This window comes from Poeciliopsis prolifica, unplaced genomic scaffold (assembly GCF_027474105.1).
Source record: "Poeciliopsis prolifica strain line A6 unplaced genomic scaffold, Auburn_PproV2 SCAFFOLD010, whole genome shotgun sequence".
NCBI lineage: Eukaryota > Metazoa > Chordata > Actinopteri > Cyprinodontiformes > Poeciliidae > Poeciliopsis > Poeciliopsis prolifica.
In genome coordinates this window covers 1,277,825-1,294,328 of record NW_026562385.1, presented here as the reverse complement: position 1 = coordinate 1,294,328, position 16,504 = coordinate 1,277,825, and the positions used below count along the sequence as shown (strand labels likewise).

At 37.5% G+C, this 16,504-nt stretch overlaps 1 protein-coding gene across 2 annotated transcripts in view; it reads right to left on the bottom strand.

Annotated features, from left to right (window-relative positions):
• Window positions 1-4,193: 4,193 nt before the first annotated feature.
• The window catches only part of gcgra (glucagon receptor a), a 35,290-nt gene continuing 22,979 nt past the window's right edge, over window positions 4,194-16,504 (bottom strand). The window contains exons 1-14 of one of the 2 annotated variants that reach the window (XM_055035063.1): window positions 15,488-15,525; window positions 14,864-15,010; window positions 13,783-13,879; window positions 12,691-12,798; window positions 12,475-12,569; window positions 12,098-12,192; window positions 11,558-11,735; window positions 10,328-10,487; window positions 10,178-10,238; window positions 9,691-9,760; window positions 6,810-6,898; window positions 6,583-6,727; window positions 6,172-6,213; window positions 4,194-6,077 (exon numbers count right to left, since the gene is read on the bottom strand). In XM_055035063.1, coding sequence (XP_054891038.1) covers window positions 5,745-6,077; window positions 6,172-6,213; window positions 6,583-6,727; window positions 6,810-6,898; window positions 9,691-9,760; window positions 10,178-10,238; window positions 10,328-10,487; window positions 11,558-11,735; window positions 12,098-12,192; window positions 12,475-12,569; window positions 12,691-12,798; window positions 13,783-13,879; window positions 14,864-14,917 — 1,527 coding nt within the window. In that variant the 5' untranslated portion in view covers window positions 14,918-15,010; window positions 15,488-15,525 and the 3' untranslated portion in view covers window positions 4,194-5,744. Of the gene's footprint in view, window positions 6,078-6,171; window positions 6,214-6,582; window positions 6,728-6,809; window positions 6,899-9,690; window positions 9,761-10,177; window positions 10,239-10,327; window positions 10,488-11,557; window positions 11,736-12,097; window positions 12,193-12,474; window positions 12,570-12,690; window positions 12,799-13,782; window positions 13,880-14,863; window positions 15,011-15,487; window positions 15,526-16,504 lie in introns of those variants that run through there. The other variant, XM_055035062.1, reaches the window with a different exon arrangement.

Below are 16,504 nucleotides of genomic sequence, written 5' to 3'. Positions count from 1 at the left end.
GGCCTGTCGGAGACATGAAGGTGGAAAATAACTCACTGGCTTTATGACTCAATCACACACAATCAGTTTGTCCACATCAGGACACTGCAGGCTCAGTTCCCAGCCCTGAAGGAGAAAATATTGACCTTTCTCCGTAATACATACATTTACCTTTTGAGCATGTTGTATACAGATAAAGGGAGTTTGAGCCACATTTTCTTCTTATTATTCCTCCTATTATTCTATAATGTAAACAGCTCACCTTTAATGAAAAAAGAAGTGTTACTTTCAGTTCATATAATGATATAATGCCCTTGCAGGGTGGGTTTTCTTGTCAGAAATTTGGCAGGTTATTATTGGATATGCGTCTTCTGTGTGCTCTTGATATTTTGAAACCATTATGCAGACCAATGGCAAACCACATTTCATCAGAGTGTGTAATCTTCCTCTCCTACATTCATCACAAACAACCAGGCAGGAAGCCGCTTCAGTAGAGGGATCTGGGAAGAAAGTCAGAAAAAACACCACAACTGTTTGGTTCAGTTGTACAAAACTGACTGAGACAAATTATCTGGTAAGCTTAACTTTGAGTAAAACATTTAAAGGACAAATACGCCACATGAACAGCCATTACACCCAAACATGTGCCTGCTGATATCCATAGATTGACTAATTAAATGTAAAATTTCCTCCAAATTCTTTCTGCAAGATTTTTACCCATGAAAATTAGCCGTAGCAGTGAGTCATTTTTTTTCTCAGTGCCTGAGCCAAGTGAATATCAGAAATTGTGTGTGTCAGAAATTTACATTCCCTTTCTGCCAAAAAATGTGCAGCATTAGTTTGAAGCAACATTTGGGGCAACTTGAAATCTTGTGAAAAAAACTAAACAGTGGACAGACATAAGGATTAATTAGGCTGTAACAGCTGGAGTCAAGACAACTGCAATACTGGCGAATAAATTCATTTTACCACCTCTTTTAACCACTTTTTAAGTTGTACTATTAATGTTAAAAACACTCTTTACTACCATATATGGAAAATGTTTTATGTTTAAATTCCTGCTTTGCTGATTTGATGTGATTACTTATACTTAAAATAAATATATATTCCTTAAAATAAAATTCACCATAACATAATTTTTGTTTGCTTGGTCTTTCTATGCCAAGATATTGTGGTCTTGATTTTATGAGAACACTAACAACATAGTGTAAGCTGTCTTCTGACGGCAAAGCAACACCGCTTTCAGCATTGATCTTGTTTTCACTCAGAGATCTGACAGAAATCTATGCTCAGCAGATAAACACAATGCAAGCATGCTTGCAGGTGTAAACAATCCATCCTGTTATCCTCAGAACAGCATTAAGTAGAAAGACACGAAGAGACCTTAAGTAACAATAGCAGGAAGAAACAGTGCTGTGCTCCACAGGCCCAGGATAAACACTGGGTTACAGTAGATTGTTTATCTCCACTTTGTTCAGCAGCTAATAGAAAAATAAATTTGATCATAATTCTCTGACTATTAATACTTAATTGATTGTCATAAAGAGTGAAGTTTAGCAGCATCTTGCAAATGCCGCTGCTGAGGAAACCCATGTTGTTTACCAAAGCATTCGCTAATTAGAAATCGTCCAAAAACAAAACTTAATTTCTCATCACCTACAAGCTATCTCACATAACAACTAAAACTTAAAACAAATGATACAACCTATGAATTTGACTGGTTGTTCAGTCAACTTATTGCTCCCATTGCTGTGAATCATACATGTGCTGAGTATAAAAAGGACTTACTGCTCACGCAAACATGAACGTTTTAGATGCTTCTGCTGTTTTGCAGAAACTCTCCAAAGCAATTTAAAACATTCTGTCAAACATTTAGGGGAAAAGGAGTGCTGTTGCATGCACAATAACTCTTCTGGTCAGGACTAGAGCAACAACAACAACAACAAAAATCTACATTAAGAATTACAGTTGTATGAATTACAATTTTTTGTTTAAGATTGTCGTTCACCACCAGCAAATTATAGGGAAAATGGGAATAGAAAGCCATTAAATCCCTGGTTCTGGTACCTGTTTGATAGGTTTCCAAACTATTTTTCTGAATTATCTTTCACCAGACCTTAATATATTGACTTGTAAATCTTGTCTGTGTAAACCTCCATTTTAGGTGGACACCTTCCTACCTCTAGTTTTTTCTTGTCTGTCTCACGCCAGTAATATTAACTGACTGAAAACAAAGTAGATTGAGAAGTTTTAAATTGTAACTTCATAGCTGCACAAGCATATTATATACTTTTACATAATCAGTGTTGGTTTTAAAATGATAGTTTGGGATACTGTTGTCTGGTCATGATATGTACTGTGATGCTAAAGTCTCCATACATATGTTGGTCAAGTTTATTTGGCAGTCTTTAGTCAACCTCTAGTTAAAAAAAAAAAAAAAAGAGTTAATCACAGAATTATTAATTGATGTGGCTTTTAAACTGGGAGCTGGACCAAACGACGAATCAATACTTAATCTTTTAGCAAGGTCTCCTTCTTCATCAGTCAAAACACTCTGTAACCAAAGAACTTCTCTATTTAATCAGCGTATGCTTTCGCTTCTCTATAATGTCTTGAGCGTTTAATGATACAAAATACTTAGTGAGGTAAATTCATATTTCACATACATAAAATTTTATTCTTTGACCACTTGCACAAATATAATACAATATATGACAGACTGTTTACACCTGAATGTGATCAGCTTCCACTGACCTGTTCATACTTTACATAACCACCGTGAATAGAAGAGTAAAGAAACATATTAATTTGAGCCTTTCCAAGAATACATTCAGACCAAGAGGAGGAATGACCCAAACCTATCTTTACAAGTCAGAGTTTGTTAAAAGACAGATTTTACTTTGAAATGAAAATTGCAATATACATCAGTTCTGCCGAAACCAGCCATTACTCATTTGTTTTGAGTGTGCAAGCATTCCCTTCCACTTCTGCAGGACCCGTATGAGCGCCGTGCTCCCAGCTCAATTATTGGATGTCTACTTGCTCTGTGACAACCCTCGGCAGATGCTGATGGAAAATAGCTTCTGCCTGCATTTTTTTTTTTACTACCCACTCAACGGTAGAAACTGGCTGGGGGCAGAACAATTATCTGACACAACAAAAATGCTGCTGTAGTGCTCGAATTTGCTCTGAGGTCCACCGAGGCTTTGAAATAAAGGACAGAGCTCTTTCTTCTTTACGAACTATATTGGCATGAATTCTGGGAATGTCCTGTGGTTCTGTTCTGCTTAATGCCAGAGTGGGACTGATTTGTGCCGGCCTTTAACCTCTGTGCTCCTCTGTTTTTCTTCAGCAGCCTTTTGGCTGCTGATGTATTTCCTCTTAGTGTAATACATCCACATATCTGAAATAATAACATCAAAAGTATTCATATCCTGTATAAGCACACATTCAGAAGAAGGCTAAATTATGCATATAAACACAGATGTGCATATAACATTTAGCTGTTATAAATGAACGCTGTTCAAAAAGTAATTCATACAAAAATCATGTTAAGTAGCTCACGCAGATCCGCTAGGAACTCAAAGCTCGATTAATGCTCTGTAGGTGGTCATCGCTTTTTATCTACAAGCAACTGTACCGCTAACATTAGCGTCTAAAAGCTAACTGGAGAAGCTTTGTTCTACTTTCAGGATGTGGTTACATGGTAAACACTGTCCATGGAGAAATATGGCGCCTATAATCACTACCACCTTCTAACTCACATTTGTACGGTATTTGATGTCACCTTATGGCATAGGTTAATACTTTGTGAATGATTCTCATAAGTAGGTAGTTATAGCTCTACATATCTGCTAAACTGTCAGTGTAATACTGCAAAAACACACTGCTTTGAAGGTGCTGGGTCCCACTGAGTAATGCTGATCCATTATGAAGTAATGGAAATGTGGCTTCATTTGGTTTGTTTTTGCATTGATTATAGCGGCACATGGTTGGCACTTTTTCTACACACAGTTGAAGGTGCCTTGCAAAAAGTTTTACCCCTTTGACTATTTATTTTACATTTTGTCATATTAAAAGCACAAACTTCCGTCTGTTTATTGATATTTTATCAGCTTGAGACTGTTGTCTTTAATTTTGGCAAATCAACCAAATGTTGATGCATGTTGTCTTTTAATTTGCGAATAAAAACATCTGAAATTTATTCGTCATATCGAATTTTTTCTGTAAGATGTTAATAACAATCAGCAATGTATTGAGAAATAAATTTGGACACCCCCCATAAATTCTCGCTTTAAAATGTACACATATCTTATCGTAGTAAGCCAACGTTTTGAAAGTGGTTTGCATTTTTTAAACATTTAGCTCGGTGTGCTTTCCATCACTGAGCTGAGAGCTGAACACCATGGTTGGATCTAAAGAGCTGTAACCTTTAAAGTGAATATCGTAGGATCTTATGAATCTTATACTGAATTTACTGTGCTCACCCATCATGAATTCAACCGTCTGTCAAATAGTTCTTGAACAAATTATAGCTCAACAAGAACTGGATCCGGCAACATGACGATGACTTAAAAACATATCAATAAATCCAATAAATCCTTAGGTGATTTAATGAATTTAAATCCATTAAATCACAGTGACATCAATGCTCTTGATGTAACTATGTACCTGAAAACTCACACTTAATATCCCAAACAGACCTTCCAAATGGTGGGAGTAGCTTTATGCTGTTGGGATGTTTTTCTTTCAGAGAAACACTGAAGCAAGTCAGATTTGATTGTTACAGCAAAGCAGAGCATCTAAAGGAATATTTCGAAAGGGCAATGATAGGAGAAAATCTTAAAGTAGCTAAAATATTATGACAGTGGCATGGCTATAAATGTGTGCCACTCTTTTCAGAGAAATATTTTTAAAAATTAGAATAAAAACCTTAAATATTCTGCCCTCAGTTTGCCAATAATGTGCTTCTTTCTGTTAGTCTTTTACATAAAATTTCAACAAAATACGTTGAAATTTGTGTTTTTCTAATGCAACAAAATGTGAAAAGGGGTATTAATGCGTTCACAATTGTGACCAATATAAAACTAACACTCAGCAAAAACCAAAAGTGCCAGGTAGGACCTGGGGTGAGCAGCTGCCTTTTCCCATCCACAATAACTCTGTGGTTACCTCACTGTAAAGTCACCAGAATGTTTTTTTCCTTCCTTTCTCTGTACAGTTTCATTAAAATCAGTATGAACAAGATAGCAACATACACGCACCAGAGCAGAGCATATAGAGTACAAAAAGCAATCCCTCCTGTCCTTCTTGTTCTGTGTCATTTGGTCTTGTTTATTGTGTGCGCAGTCCGATGTCCAGTTTGTTGTACCACAAAACACACATTTGTCAGACGGCAAACACTGAAGCAGAGACTCACGCCGGTGTGTTGTTTTTTGTTTGTTTTTCTTGTATTTCTTCTATTGTAGTTGTTTGTGTATTCTTGATATTGTTTGTAAAATTGTTCAACAGGCAGCAGCTTCATATATTAAAATGACAAAACATCGAGAACAATCCATTCACAAGACTCACAGCACACTGAGCATCCTGGTCTGGATGCCTGCCATACTGCTGTCATATTACAGGGCTGAGAGCCGCTGCGTCTCCCAGTGACACTGATGCCTGATGACTGCTCCCACGAGTGAATCAGTCGGCACACCGCTTCAAAACCCAACGAGGGCTTTCAGTCAGAGCTTCCTTCCTAAAGTCCTTTCTCCTTGTTTCTTTCAAAGGTGGCTCTCAGCGTTCTCTCTCTGGCTGATGTCCTCCATAAGGGTGCAGTTGCTGGTTCCTTCGTTCTGCTGCGAGCTGGAGTTTTCCGTCTCCTTGCCGTTGTCCATCCCGTTGTGGCAGCGAGCCACGAGCCACGTTTGCTCTTCGGGACTGCAGACCGGGCCAGAAGATTTGGCGATGTCTGGGAGGTGGGGAAGCCGAGGGATGTGGTTCAGCAGGCTGCCCGTCTTAGTGTTGTTGGAATTGCTGTAGGTGTGGCGATATTCCTCCTCGATGTTCCTCCCTAGCTTCCAGCGCTTCCACTTCTTCAGGATCTCAGATTGCACCTATGGAAATCACAACAGTTTAAGGACATGTTAAGAAATGCGACAATATAAAAATCAGAGGTTGGCAACATTTAACGTAGCTCAGAAAACTCACTTCTTTGTTGACAAAACAGTACAAGATCGCCACCAGGAGACCCTGAGAAGACAACGGATATGAATGCATAAGAAATATAAAATAACAACAAAATGGATATTAAGTTTTTTAATCAGGTTAGTAATAATCGATGAGCGGCAATGACTGCATGCATTTGAGAGACATCTGTAGTTTGAGAAAAGGTGCACCTTTGTTTTGTTTTTTTTAACTCAGAAGATTCTCTTTTACACAATCTTCCGTCCTATGTGGTTTATTTTTACAGGACAGGTGTGGAAGTTTAAAGGTGAAGAAGAGTTTAAACTAGAGCCATATAAAGTCTTAAAAACTCTTTATTCTTACTGCTAACGCTTCATAACTGATTTGACTAAGACGTGTAAATGAATGTGTTTGTTCTTAAAAACATGCTCCAACCTGGAAGGAGGAGAAAAAGAGGTCAATGAAGAGCTTAGTGAGATGCAAATGCAAGCTCTTGTTGGTGGTCTCCTCAGGCAGGAAGATGAAGATAATCTGATGGATACCCAGAAGAGGAATCAGTGTTAAAGTTGATTTCGCCAACCTGAGATGTAGAAAAAGAACATAAACTAAGTTGCAAATAAGTAACAATAATTAAAAGGATCAATTTAATTATCTAAACTTACCTGACTTTATAATCTGTGTATCTCATTTGGTGTGCTCGAAGTTTTGAGATGAGAATTTTGATGATATGTATAAAGATAATAAAGTTGATCTGTGAAAAGATAGTGATTGTCAAAAACTGCAAAAATTGATTAAAAACATAATGAAATGCTTAAAAAGAAAGTTGCAACGCATCTGTTGCTTCCTGAAATTGCTTTGCTCCCTGGAAATATTGTAAAATTGTTGGACCTTTTCTTCTTTTTCAGGGACCTTTTTTTGGTTGTTAAATGATAACATGACCCTGCATTATTTTTCATAACTTACAAGTTTCCATGAGCTCAACTAATCTTACAAACTTTAGAAGTGTTTAATCAAAATCGTCTTGCCACTGACCCCAGCAGAGAAAGACCCTGCTTGGTGGTAAAAGTAAAATCTTAGTCTTTCTGATTCAAGAGGCCCCTAATGTTGTTATCCAATTTTCTGTTGCGCAGTGATGAATAAATGTAAATATTGTAGTTAGCAAAATGAGAAGACTTGGGCTTCCATTGACGTTAACATTTGTGGAAAACCCAAAGATGTCTGTTGTAAGCTAGGAAAGTCATTATGCAACATCCAACCGAGTGAAAAGCTCTGCTGAAGGAACATTTGATGATAAATACAGATAGAAGATTTCTCAAGAGCAAATGCTTAAGTTTCCCCTGAAAAGTCAAAACATACATAAGCATCGGGAATAAATCCTCCAGATTAAAACAATATATTACACAACTTTGTTGGAACTCTACTGCCTGTGAGACAATGTGAAGGGAAGAAAAAAATCTTGATTCACTCTAATCTGAGGGATGCATCATCACTGCATATATCTCTAGAGGCAGAGTGACGGCTAGGGCTTAACAAGTGCTTTGTGAAACACTTCACAAACTTTAAATCTTTCCATATTTTTCATGTTACTATCACACGCACTTCAGTGTTTTTTATTGGTGTAATAAAAAACAGACAATCTGAAAAGTGTGCAGTGGTTGTATATTCATCCTGCTCTCACCTCGACACTCTTCCAGAAAGATGAACACAAGACTGATAGTTGCCCAGTCAGCAGATTCTCCTACCTGCACTGTGAATCTCTGGAGCTCCTCCAGAGACACATTGTACTTCTAGCCATTTCTCTAATTAATGTGCTCCTTGCGAGGCTATTTAGTTTAGATGAGCAACCAAGTCGTGGCAGGTTTGTGGCCGAACCATTCCTTTTTCATTTTCAGATGATGGATTGAACATTGCCCACAAAGATTTCTAAAGATTAAACTTTTCCATCATTTCATTCCCGATCTCTCTGCTGTTATCCCAGCATTTTTGTGATGCATTTTTGTTCCCTAATGTTATTAAGAAAACCTCTAGGGAGAACAGCTGGATTTATACTTAAATAACAACTTTGAAACAAGAAGTTGTGGTAATGACTCTGCAAAAGTTTTCAAAAGAGAAAAGAACCGCTCTGATGAGTGATTGATTCCAGTCGCCTGGTGACTGGTGATTATTGCCAGTGAATCATTTTCACCAAAATATTAATCATAATTATTATTTTATTTCTGCTTATGACAATGTTGTAAAGATTGGTTTAGTTAATTAAACTTGAAAAGAAAACAACCAAGGAAAAAAACACTACAGGTGGGCTTTGCATTTTCTGAAATTAGTCCAGTTATAAAGGACAACATATTTAAATCTTAAGGGTTATTTATCCACTGCAAGTAAACAACAGCTTCTTATCTAACTTCTAACAATCTGGTCCAGATACTTTAAAGCTTCTGTCCTTTCTGCGTAAACACAGTTCTTATTGTTTTACCTAGCTTACTTTATGCAGGACAAATGGGAACATTTAATTAAACAATCATGTTCAAAACAATCACAGATTCTTAGTTCCTAATAAATGGCTCTAAGAAAAAGGATTTGGCTTCAAATGCTCTGACATTAAAGAAGAGATTATCTGGTTAGTATGCAAGCAGCAACTGCAGCTCATCTATATAACAACTACATAAAAAAACTGAAGTTTCTTGTCAAACTGAATCTGTGTCTCTGAGCAACACATGCAGATTAGATGCAAAACAATTAATCACTGGAACATATTTCGGCTCTTCCACGTCAGCTGGCATTTTTTTAAAGAAACAGTCGCCACTTTTCTGATGAACATGCATTTGAATGTGACCTTTAACATGTTCATTTTGCGAGGATTAAATTAGGGAAGTATTCTGGACTTAATTTGGACACATGACTCTAATCTCTAACTGTTTAGAGCAATATGGAAGCTAAAATGTTTATTCAAAAACATTAGTAATAGGTAATAGATTTTTAGGATAAATTTTTGGATAAGTAAGTAAGTTGAACATGTTTTGTTAATAGTTTGCCAACTCTGGAAACAAGAAAACAAGAAACACAAAAACGGTGGGATCAGAATAATGAGGGAAACTCTGGAATGAGGACCAGCCCCGCCATTCCTACAAACAACTCCGACACAGGAATTCCTGCGGGATACAGGCCACTTAGCAGGACGATTAATGCATGGAAAATGCCAGGATGTCTGGCAGCATGACCGATTGGAGCAACATAAATGCTCTGAACGGACCCTCAAAAAGCACACGATATGTGTCGCTGAATAAAATGCATGATAATTGTATTTGTTTAACCCGGAATCCTAGAAGGCCTAACATGCTTCCCAGACGTTATATCTGAAGCACAGCCAACCTTTCTCACTTCATAAATAAATGAGCTGCTTTTAATATTGCATGGGATACAATTTGACAAAACCACTATGCAGTCAAGTGGAAATGCAAGAGTTTAGTTGTGCATTTGGACTTTTCTTGGGATTACATTTGTGCTGAATATGAACAAAAAAAAAAGAAGGATGTTGCAGAAAATTACCACAACGCCAAGCAGTATCGGTGCTCGAATTATCCACCAGATATTCATGTCTGTGTTTTGCTCCCAGCACCTGAAAACAGAAACACTTTGAAGGAAACTGAAGCAACGACAGGACATTTCCTACATGCTTCTTTGACATTTGCTCTGTAATTTATAGCTTCTTTGTTCTGAGATTTGCAGCTGAGTCTCATGTTGGCTGATGAGACGTTTTCTCAGCATTTAGAAAGTGTGGCTTTGAAATTCCTGTCCCTCCGTTTACCGCTAAGCAGCACAAGAGGGGCTTGACGATGAACATAAAATATGTCTGACATTTTAATGTTTTAACTCCTCACCATGAGATAATTTAATTTCGCCTCAGAGCAACAACAAGCTGCAGTAAATTTTCATCACACATTTAGAGTTCATCAAACCATCCTTTGAAAACATCGTAACATGATCACATAAAAATATTGCTTTTAAAATTAAAAGTAAAAGAAGAAACACTTACTCTTTATTTTCATATAAATATTTAGAGACTGCCCAGGGAACAAGGAATATTAATGGTGTTCCTGGAAAAAGAAAACCCCAAATAACAAAAAACAGATTATATGCTGAACTTGCAGACACACATCCTCATATCCAGAATAGGCCAGCTCACCCCAACCAATGCACAGGTAGATTTTGAAGTAGTTCCTCTCCGTGAACACAGTAATGACCAGCAGGTTGTGGAGGTAGATGCCTTCCACCAGCAGCCAGTAGCTGTTGGCCATGATGCTGTATTGCATCATCACCAAGGCAGTGCGACAGCTTATTGTGGTCTGTAAGAGAGCAGAGGGAAGTTTCACAAAACTACACATGCATTTTCAGCTGAACGTGGTCAGAACAGAGCCGCTGCAGATGGGATCTCCTTCTGGCAGCGGGATTCAGGCGTTGTGCCGAAGGCGATCGGATTCCACAAAAGCGGCGACTTTAACAGCCAGCTGTGTCACTGCTCAGCACACAATGGAAAGCATAGTCTTTCTTTTGTAAATAATTAGCTTGTATTACTATCTTAAAGCTATTGACTTTTGACATGACCTGTCAAGATATCTGTGATGAAGTTGCACATCTTCAGCAGAATAACAAAGGCAACTAACTAACTTTTGACTCACTTATGGCTGAATGAGGTCAGGAAATTTTACGTTAACACTGCAGGTGTCCATTTAAAGTGAGAGCATTTGTTTTGATTGTCAGGCAGAATCTCAGATTAAAGCTTCCTCCTGGTGAACCAAGTAGGACTCAGCTGGTCTTTAAGGCTGCTGCTGCATCACCTCTCATCATACGTTCTTGTAACATCAGCAAAACGTTTTATTTTGCTACAATCTGACTTATTATTGATTACTTTCTTTGGACTTCTTTTACATATTTCTCTGTGAGTTTTTGATCTTCTACATATTGTTATGTATTTTTGTGTAATATTGTTTCTTTGTAGATCTCAGTTCACGTTTTAATTTGCCTGGTTTGTCTGGTTCTTTTTTGTGTGCAGCATTCCATTTACTTTCTGTTTTTGCTACTTCACCTATTTCTCAGTTTTTCACCTTTTATGTGGTTTTTGTTTTCTGGGTGTCTGCTCCTTCTCAGCAAAAACCCAGTAATTTGCCCCACTTCTCTTTTATTCCAGTAAAAATCTTCACCGGTGCATTGTCAGATGACTAAATATCTTACTAAGGTAGACAGAGAATAAGTCCATTGCACAGAATTGAAGTTATAAAGAGATACAAAAGCAAATATGGGAGAAATAATTCAGAAAATTACATAATTAACCTCCGGAAAAGATTGTCTGTGTTTTTATGAATCCTGAACTTTGAACTATGGAATGGTTTTCTTCGAAGTACTCTTCCATACTTACCAGCAGCTCCCCTGGGGGTATCGATTCACTGGGGAACTCCGGCTCCCTGTCTCCGCTGATCTTTTGCGATGTGAAGTTGGCCTCCAGCAGAGCATCTTTGATTAGGACCGAAAGGGCTCGCAGGATGAAGGAAGCAAACAGGTTCATGTGGATGTTGTTCCTCATGCAGTGAAGTTTCCTGACAAAAACAAAACAAACAAAACAGGCGTAAAGACTGACCGGCTTTGGATTTCTCAAAAATCCTCGCTTCAACTTAGAAAAACAGTTTGGTTTTTGTTAAGCTGTGATTCTTTCCTGAAATTTGCATCAGCAGTCAGTATCTTACCTGCAGTAGATTGCTGTCAAACTATTTGTTGTTGTTTTTTTCCCCCCCAAGTAAACAGTCATGTAATATTACCGTCCCTGGCAGGTGAGATACCGATGACAACGTTGCACTTCAAAAAATCAGTCAGCTTTAATGTTGACTGATTTTCTTTTTAGTGCTTAATCTTTATTGTAAAAGAAAAATGACACTAAATTTCTTCTGATGATAAATAGTACCTGAAAAATATAAGAATACCAAGAGCCAGTACCAGCGCCACCAAGGACAAGGAATAACCCACTGTGTACATGATCCGGATACATCTATAACAAATCTGCAAAACAATGGATAAATACATTTATGAGAGTTAAACACAGTGTTGCAATACCCTACTTTCTTATTTTGGGATTTTGTAAGTACTATTTTCAATATATTTTTTAATTTAATCTTTGCAGTCCTTTGATATTCAAGAGTTCTTAGTATTTAAGCCACCTTTCACTTAACAATTAGCACACTAAAAATATATTTAATGTGTCAGTAAAATTGTTATTGTTTCTAAAATATTTGCATCATCCTTGTGTCTCTTAAAATAATTATGTTTACATATTTTTCTCACCTGGTCTGTATTATTGCTTTCACACTGAGTGGTATTGTACTTAGTCACCCACTGGCCGCTGGCATCACAGTCCTGATATACCATGCCGTTTTGAACTATGTGCAAAAACACACACAAACACAGACTTTCAAACAGAAAATATTATTATCACAGACAGTTGTCTGTTTATGATAGTTATCATCAGTTTCTTTCAGTCAACATATTTAAAACGCTGACCTTCATGGTACCACGGCAAATACCACGGGCACGCCACACCGACGGTGGTGTTGGGGAATCCATCAGGCCAGCAGGCATAGTCGTCAAACGTCCTGTTGCACACAAGACCTGAGGGTGAAAACAATAAGGCAAAGTAAAAACAACATTAATACCGTCCTTGGATGCTCGTTTTTGACTGTTTAAGTTTCAAAACGGTCTTTGAAGTAATGTCTGCTGGAAGTTATTATCTGGAACATTCTGGTTTTTCCTCTCAAAATCACCCTTTCCACGTGTCATTATGTCTCTCATCAGTGGACATCAGTCAGGATTGTGAGAGTATAGACAGCTGGAAGGTCTGGGGGACAAAGTAATGTATCCTTTGTTCTGTATAGCTGCTTAGCTGCTCTCACACTAATGGAACAGCAGGGATGTTATATGAGAGCTGCCGTGTTGGAGAGCTGAGAGGTACAATTTTGTATAAAGTGTGGGAAGCAGTTTGTTTTAAAAGATGAGGCAAAACTTTCTAATGGGGAGTAATGCACCTGAAGAGCTAAATTCACCTAATTGTTGAATACATTCTTACTTCTTCTTTTTACTTCTCACCCAGAGTTCACATGCAGTTAGAGAGCTATTTCACTGGCTGTTCTTTAATCCTACTATCTTTATTTTTTGTTTGTTTTGCTCTGTTACATAAAAGGTTAGTTTCAAGTACTTTTGAATCTTAACTGAATCACTAGATCACACAACTTTGGTCAAACTGATAGTGTTTGACTCAAATAAAGCAAAGCAGTAAAAATAACAAAATAAACATCATGATGATTAAGTGGAGAGGTAAATGTTGCGTTCATTCTCTGTTTCCATGTTTTTAGGGATCATAACTCATCCACACCTGGTATTTCACAAATTTCTTGATTCAACATTATGTGATTCATGTCATCTTTAACTTCCAAAGGTGGAACTGGTGCAAACCTACTCTTAATTGTTGGTGACACAAGGTGAAAACTGACTTCACTACAATTTTTTTCTCTGAAAGTTCAGCAGTAACAATAAGCCAGGAATGAAAAAAAAAAAAAAAAAAAAAAAAAAAAAATAGATCTAATATCTAAAGCTCACCACTGCTGGGCTGGTATTGACTGTTGTTGTATTCACATTCTGTCCTATACCGTTTCCAGTCGTCCTTCAGTTTATCCAGGGTAGCAGCAGGAGACATCTGATTAGACACACACAGGAGGAAATTCAATAAAAGGTGCAGTGATGTCCTAAAGATCTGCTACCTGTGGATGCTGTGATCAGACCAAGTAAACAGTTCAATTAAACTGTTAAAAAACACTTCCGACAAAAACTTGTTAGTAAATTGTAATATATTAATCTGACTGGAGATAAAGTTTAATATGTAAACAATTACTCTTTAGATACAGATCCATGTGGCACAATGTCAAAAGTAAGAGCTTGAGTGTTCTGTTACTGTGTTTTTTACATGTTAGGCTTGTGTGAAATATTTATTTACTGGTTGAAAAGGCAGCTGTCGCAAAAATACTTCATCTAAATATAAGGATGATGGCACAGAGGCCTTCCACCATCAAAGATTTGAAGCTTGTTGCTAAAGATGAAAGGAGAAGTGCTTAAAAACCTTACAGTGCTTTTAAAAAAAGTATGAAATCTATTTTTGTTTAAATGTAAATTACAATATTATTTATCTCTATCCACTTTGTACATTGTCCTATAGAATAGAAATAGGTGGATAATTTTACAATTAAAGGTGTAGAATAGGATTTTTGTTTCTGGAAATGCCCAAGTCTTTTTTCTTTAATTGAGCTTCTAAATCACAAATAGCCCTAAATGTTATCAATGCACACAACACTTGGAAGTAAAGAACAACTCATGTTTTGTATTTCCATGTGTTTACCATCATTGGACAGCTTAGGATCCAGACTTTCAGGATCTGTAATTCTGAAACAATTTGTGGTTTTGTCATAGCTCTTCACATTTACCAAATACAGCATGTATGAACAAAGAAAACGACAATAAGTACTTTAAGAGGCTAATATTTGCATGTATGGTTGTACATGTTTAGATGTGTCATTGCGGGTAAATTTTAAGTGAGGTGGTCCATGTTAAATGGGTTAAGTGGTCCTCACCCTGAAGAAGTTTGAGAAGCACTGGTTTATACCAAAGAGCTACTTCTGTGACCCACCTGGATGCTGCACGAGACAATGAGGACTGCCAAAAAGAGGAACAGCCGTGACATCCCTTATTCCTGCTGGTGGTGCTGGGAGGGGATACTGCAGGATGGGAAGAGCTTTTCACCTCATAAGGGGCTTATCTACACACGCCACACAGCCTGAGGGACACAGAGACACACAATCCATCAAAGCTCATTGAAAACACATTAACTTGACTCATATTAGCCCTACTTAACAAGATGATCAAAACAGGAAAAGGTTGGGCTGTGTCTACACCAGTGCAATTTTTCCAGATTGAGAAAGCAGGCAAATAAAAAAAAACACACATAAATGAAATCTAAGTTTATCTAAATAGGCTAATTTGGAGCAGAAAGGGCATCCACTGAGAGCATGATAAGTCCTAATTCAGTCTTTGTTTTAAAAAGCAAAGCTTGGCAACTGAATAAAGCACCAAGTTGTTGGGGACATTAAGTACAAGGTCAAAAGCCTCCAGGAACTACTTCTATCAGAGAGAGAGACGGTTACAGCAGGGAGGAGCTCCACTCACTCAGTGACTCGCAGTTGGCTGCACTTTCTCGTTAAAACCGATCAGTGTTTGGTTGAGTGTGTCTCAGTGTGTGCCAGAGGTCACTCACCTGGCCATCGATCACCTCCAGCTCCCAGCGGACTCGAGCGAAGCCGGAGAACGGAACGAAATCTGAAACGTTTCTGCAAAAAACACCTTGACCATAGAAACATTTTTGGCTAAAACGTTTCAAATTCCATTCTGTTCCAGTTCTGTGGCACATTAGAGGACATCATGCTGATGTGTTTAGCTTACTGGCAGGTATTTGTGCAACAGATAAGAGCAGTGTGTCATGACAGATGGACAAGTTGTGATGCATGGAATCCAGAAAGCCATATTCAACACTGTCACTGTGCAGTCTAAGCTGTCAACAACAAGACTCTGAAATATTGACTCAAACTGCAGCTGGAATGTTCTAGCCACCTTTTGCTGCACTTCTGGAAGTCAAATACGATTAAATATGAACCAAAAAAACCAACTTCCTAAATGGGTTGTGCAGTGTAATAACTGCTGGATGCATTAGCAGCAGCACAGAAGGATTGTAGTATTTTCTCAAAGCGGCGGAGCTACTGTTGTCTGGCTTGACATCGGGTCAGGATCGGTACCGCTGATATAAGAACGAAGAGCCTTGCACATTTTCATACAATCAGATATAATGTGGTCAGCGACCTTTGTTTATGAAATGTTTCTGCAACAATTTGAGGTTGAGCAAAAGCCAATATTATGAAAACAACTTATTATGAGCCACACTCTGTGCTCTGAGCGACTGCATCTGAAAGCTCTACATTTTGTGAAATATTGTGTTTTACAAGAGATTAGCCAGATGTAATTTGGGTTTCATCACAATTATTTTAAAAATTATTTCATCATTTTTTCTGACAATTAATTGATCAATTGGATAAAAAAAAGTGGCACATTGTGCGGATTTTTCATTTTACTAAAGTGTTTTTACGTAATAAACAGATAATTAAATTCATTTTTGAAATGAGAAAATACACATTTTATTGCCTAAAGTATACTTTAGTGTACAATATATAGAAAAAGTTGCACCAGAAGGTAAAAATACTGTAAACACCTAAATGTGAAA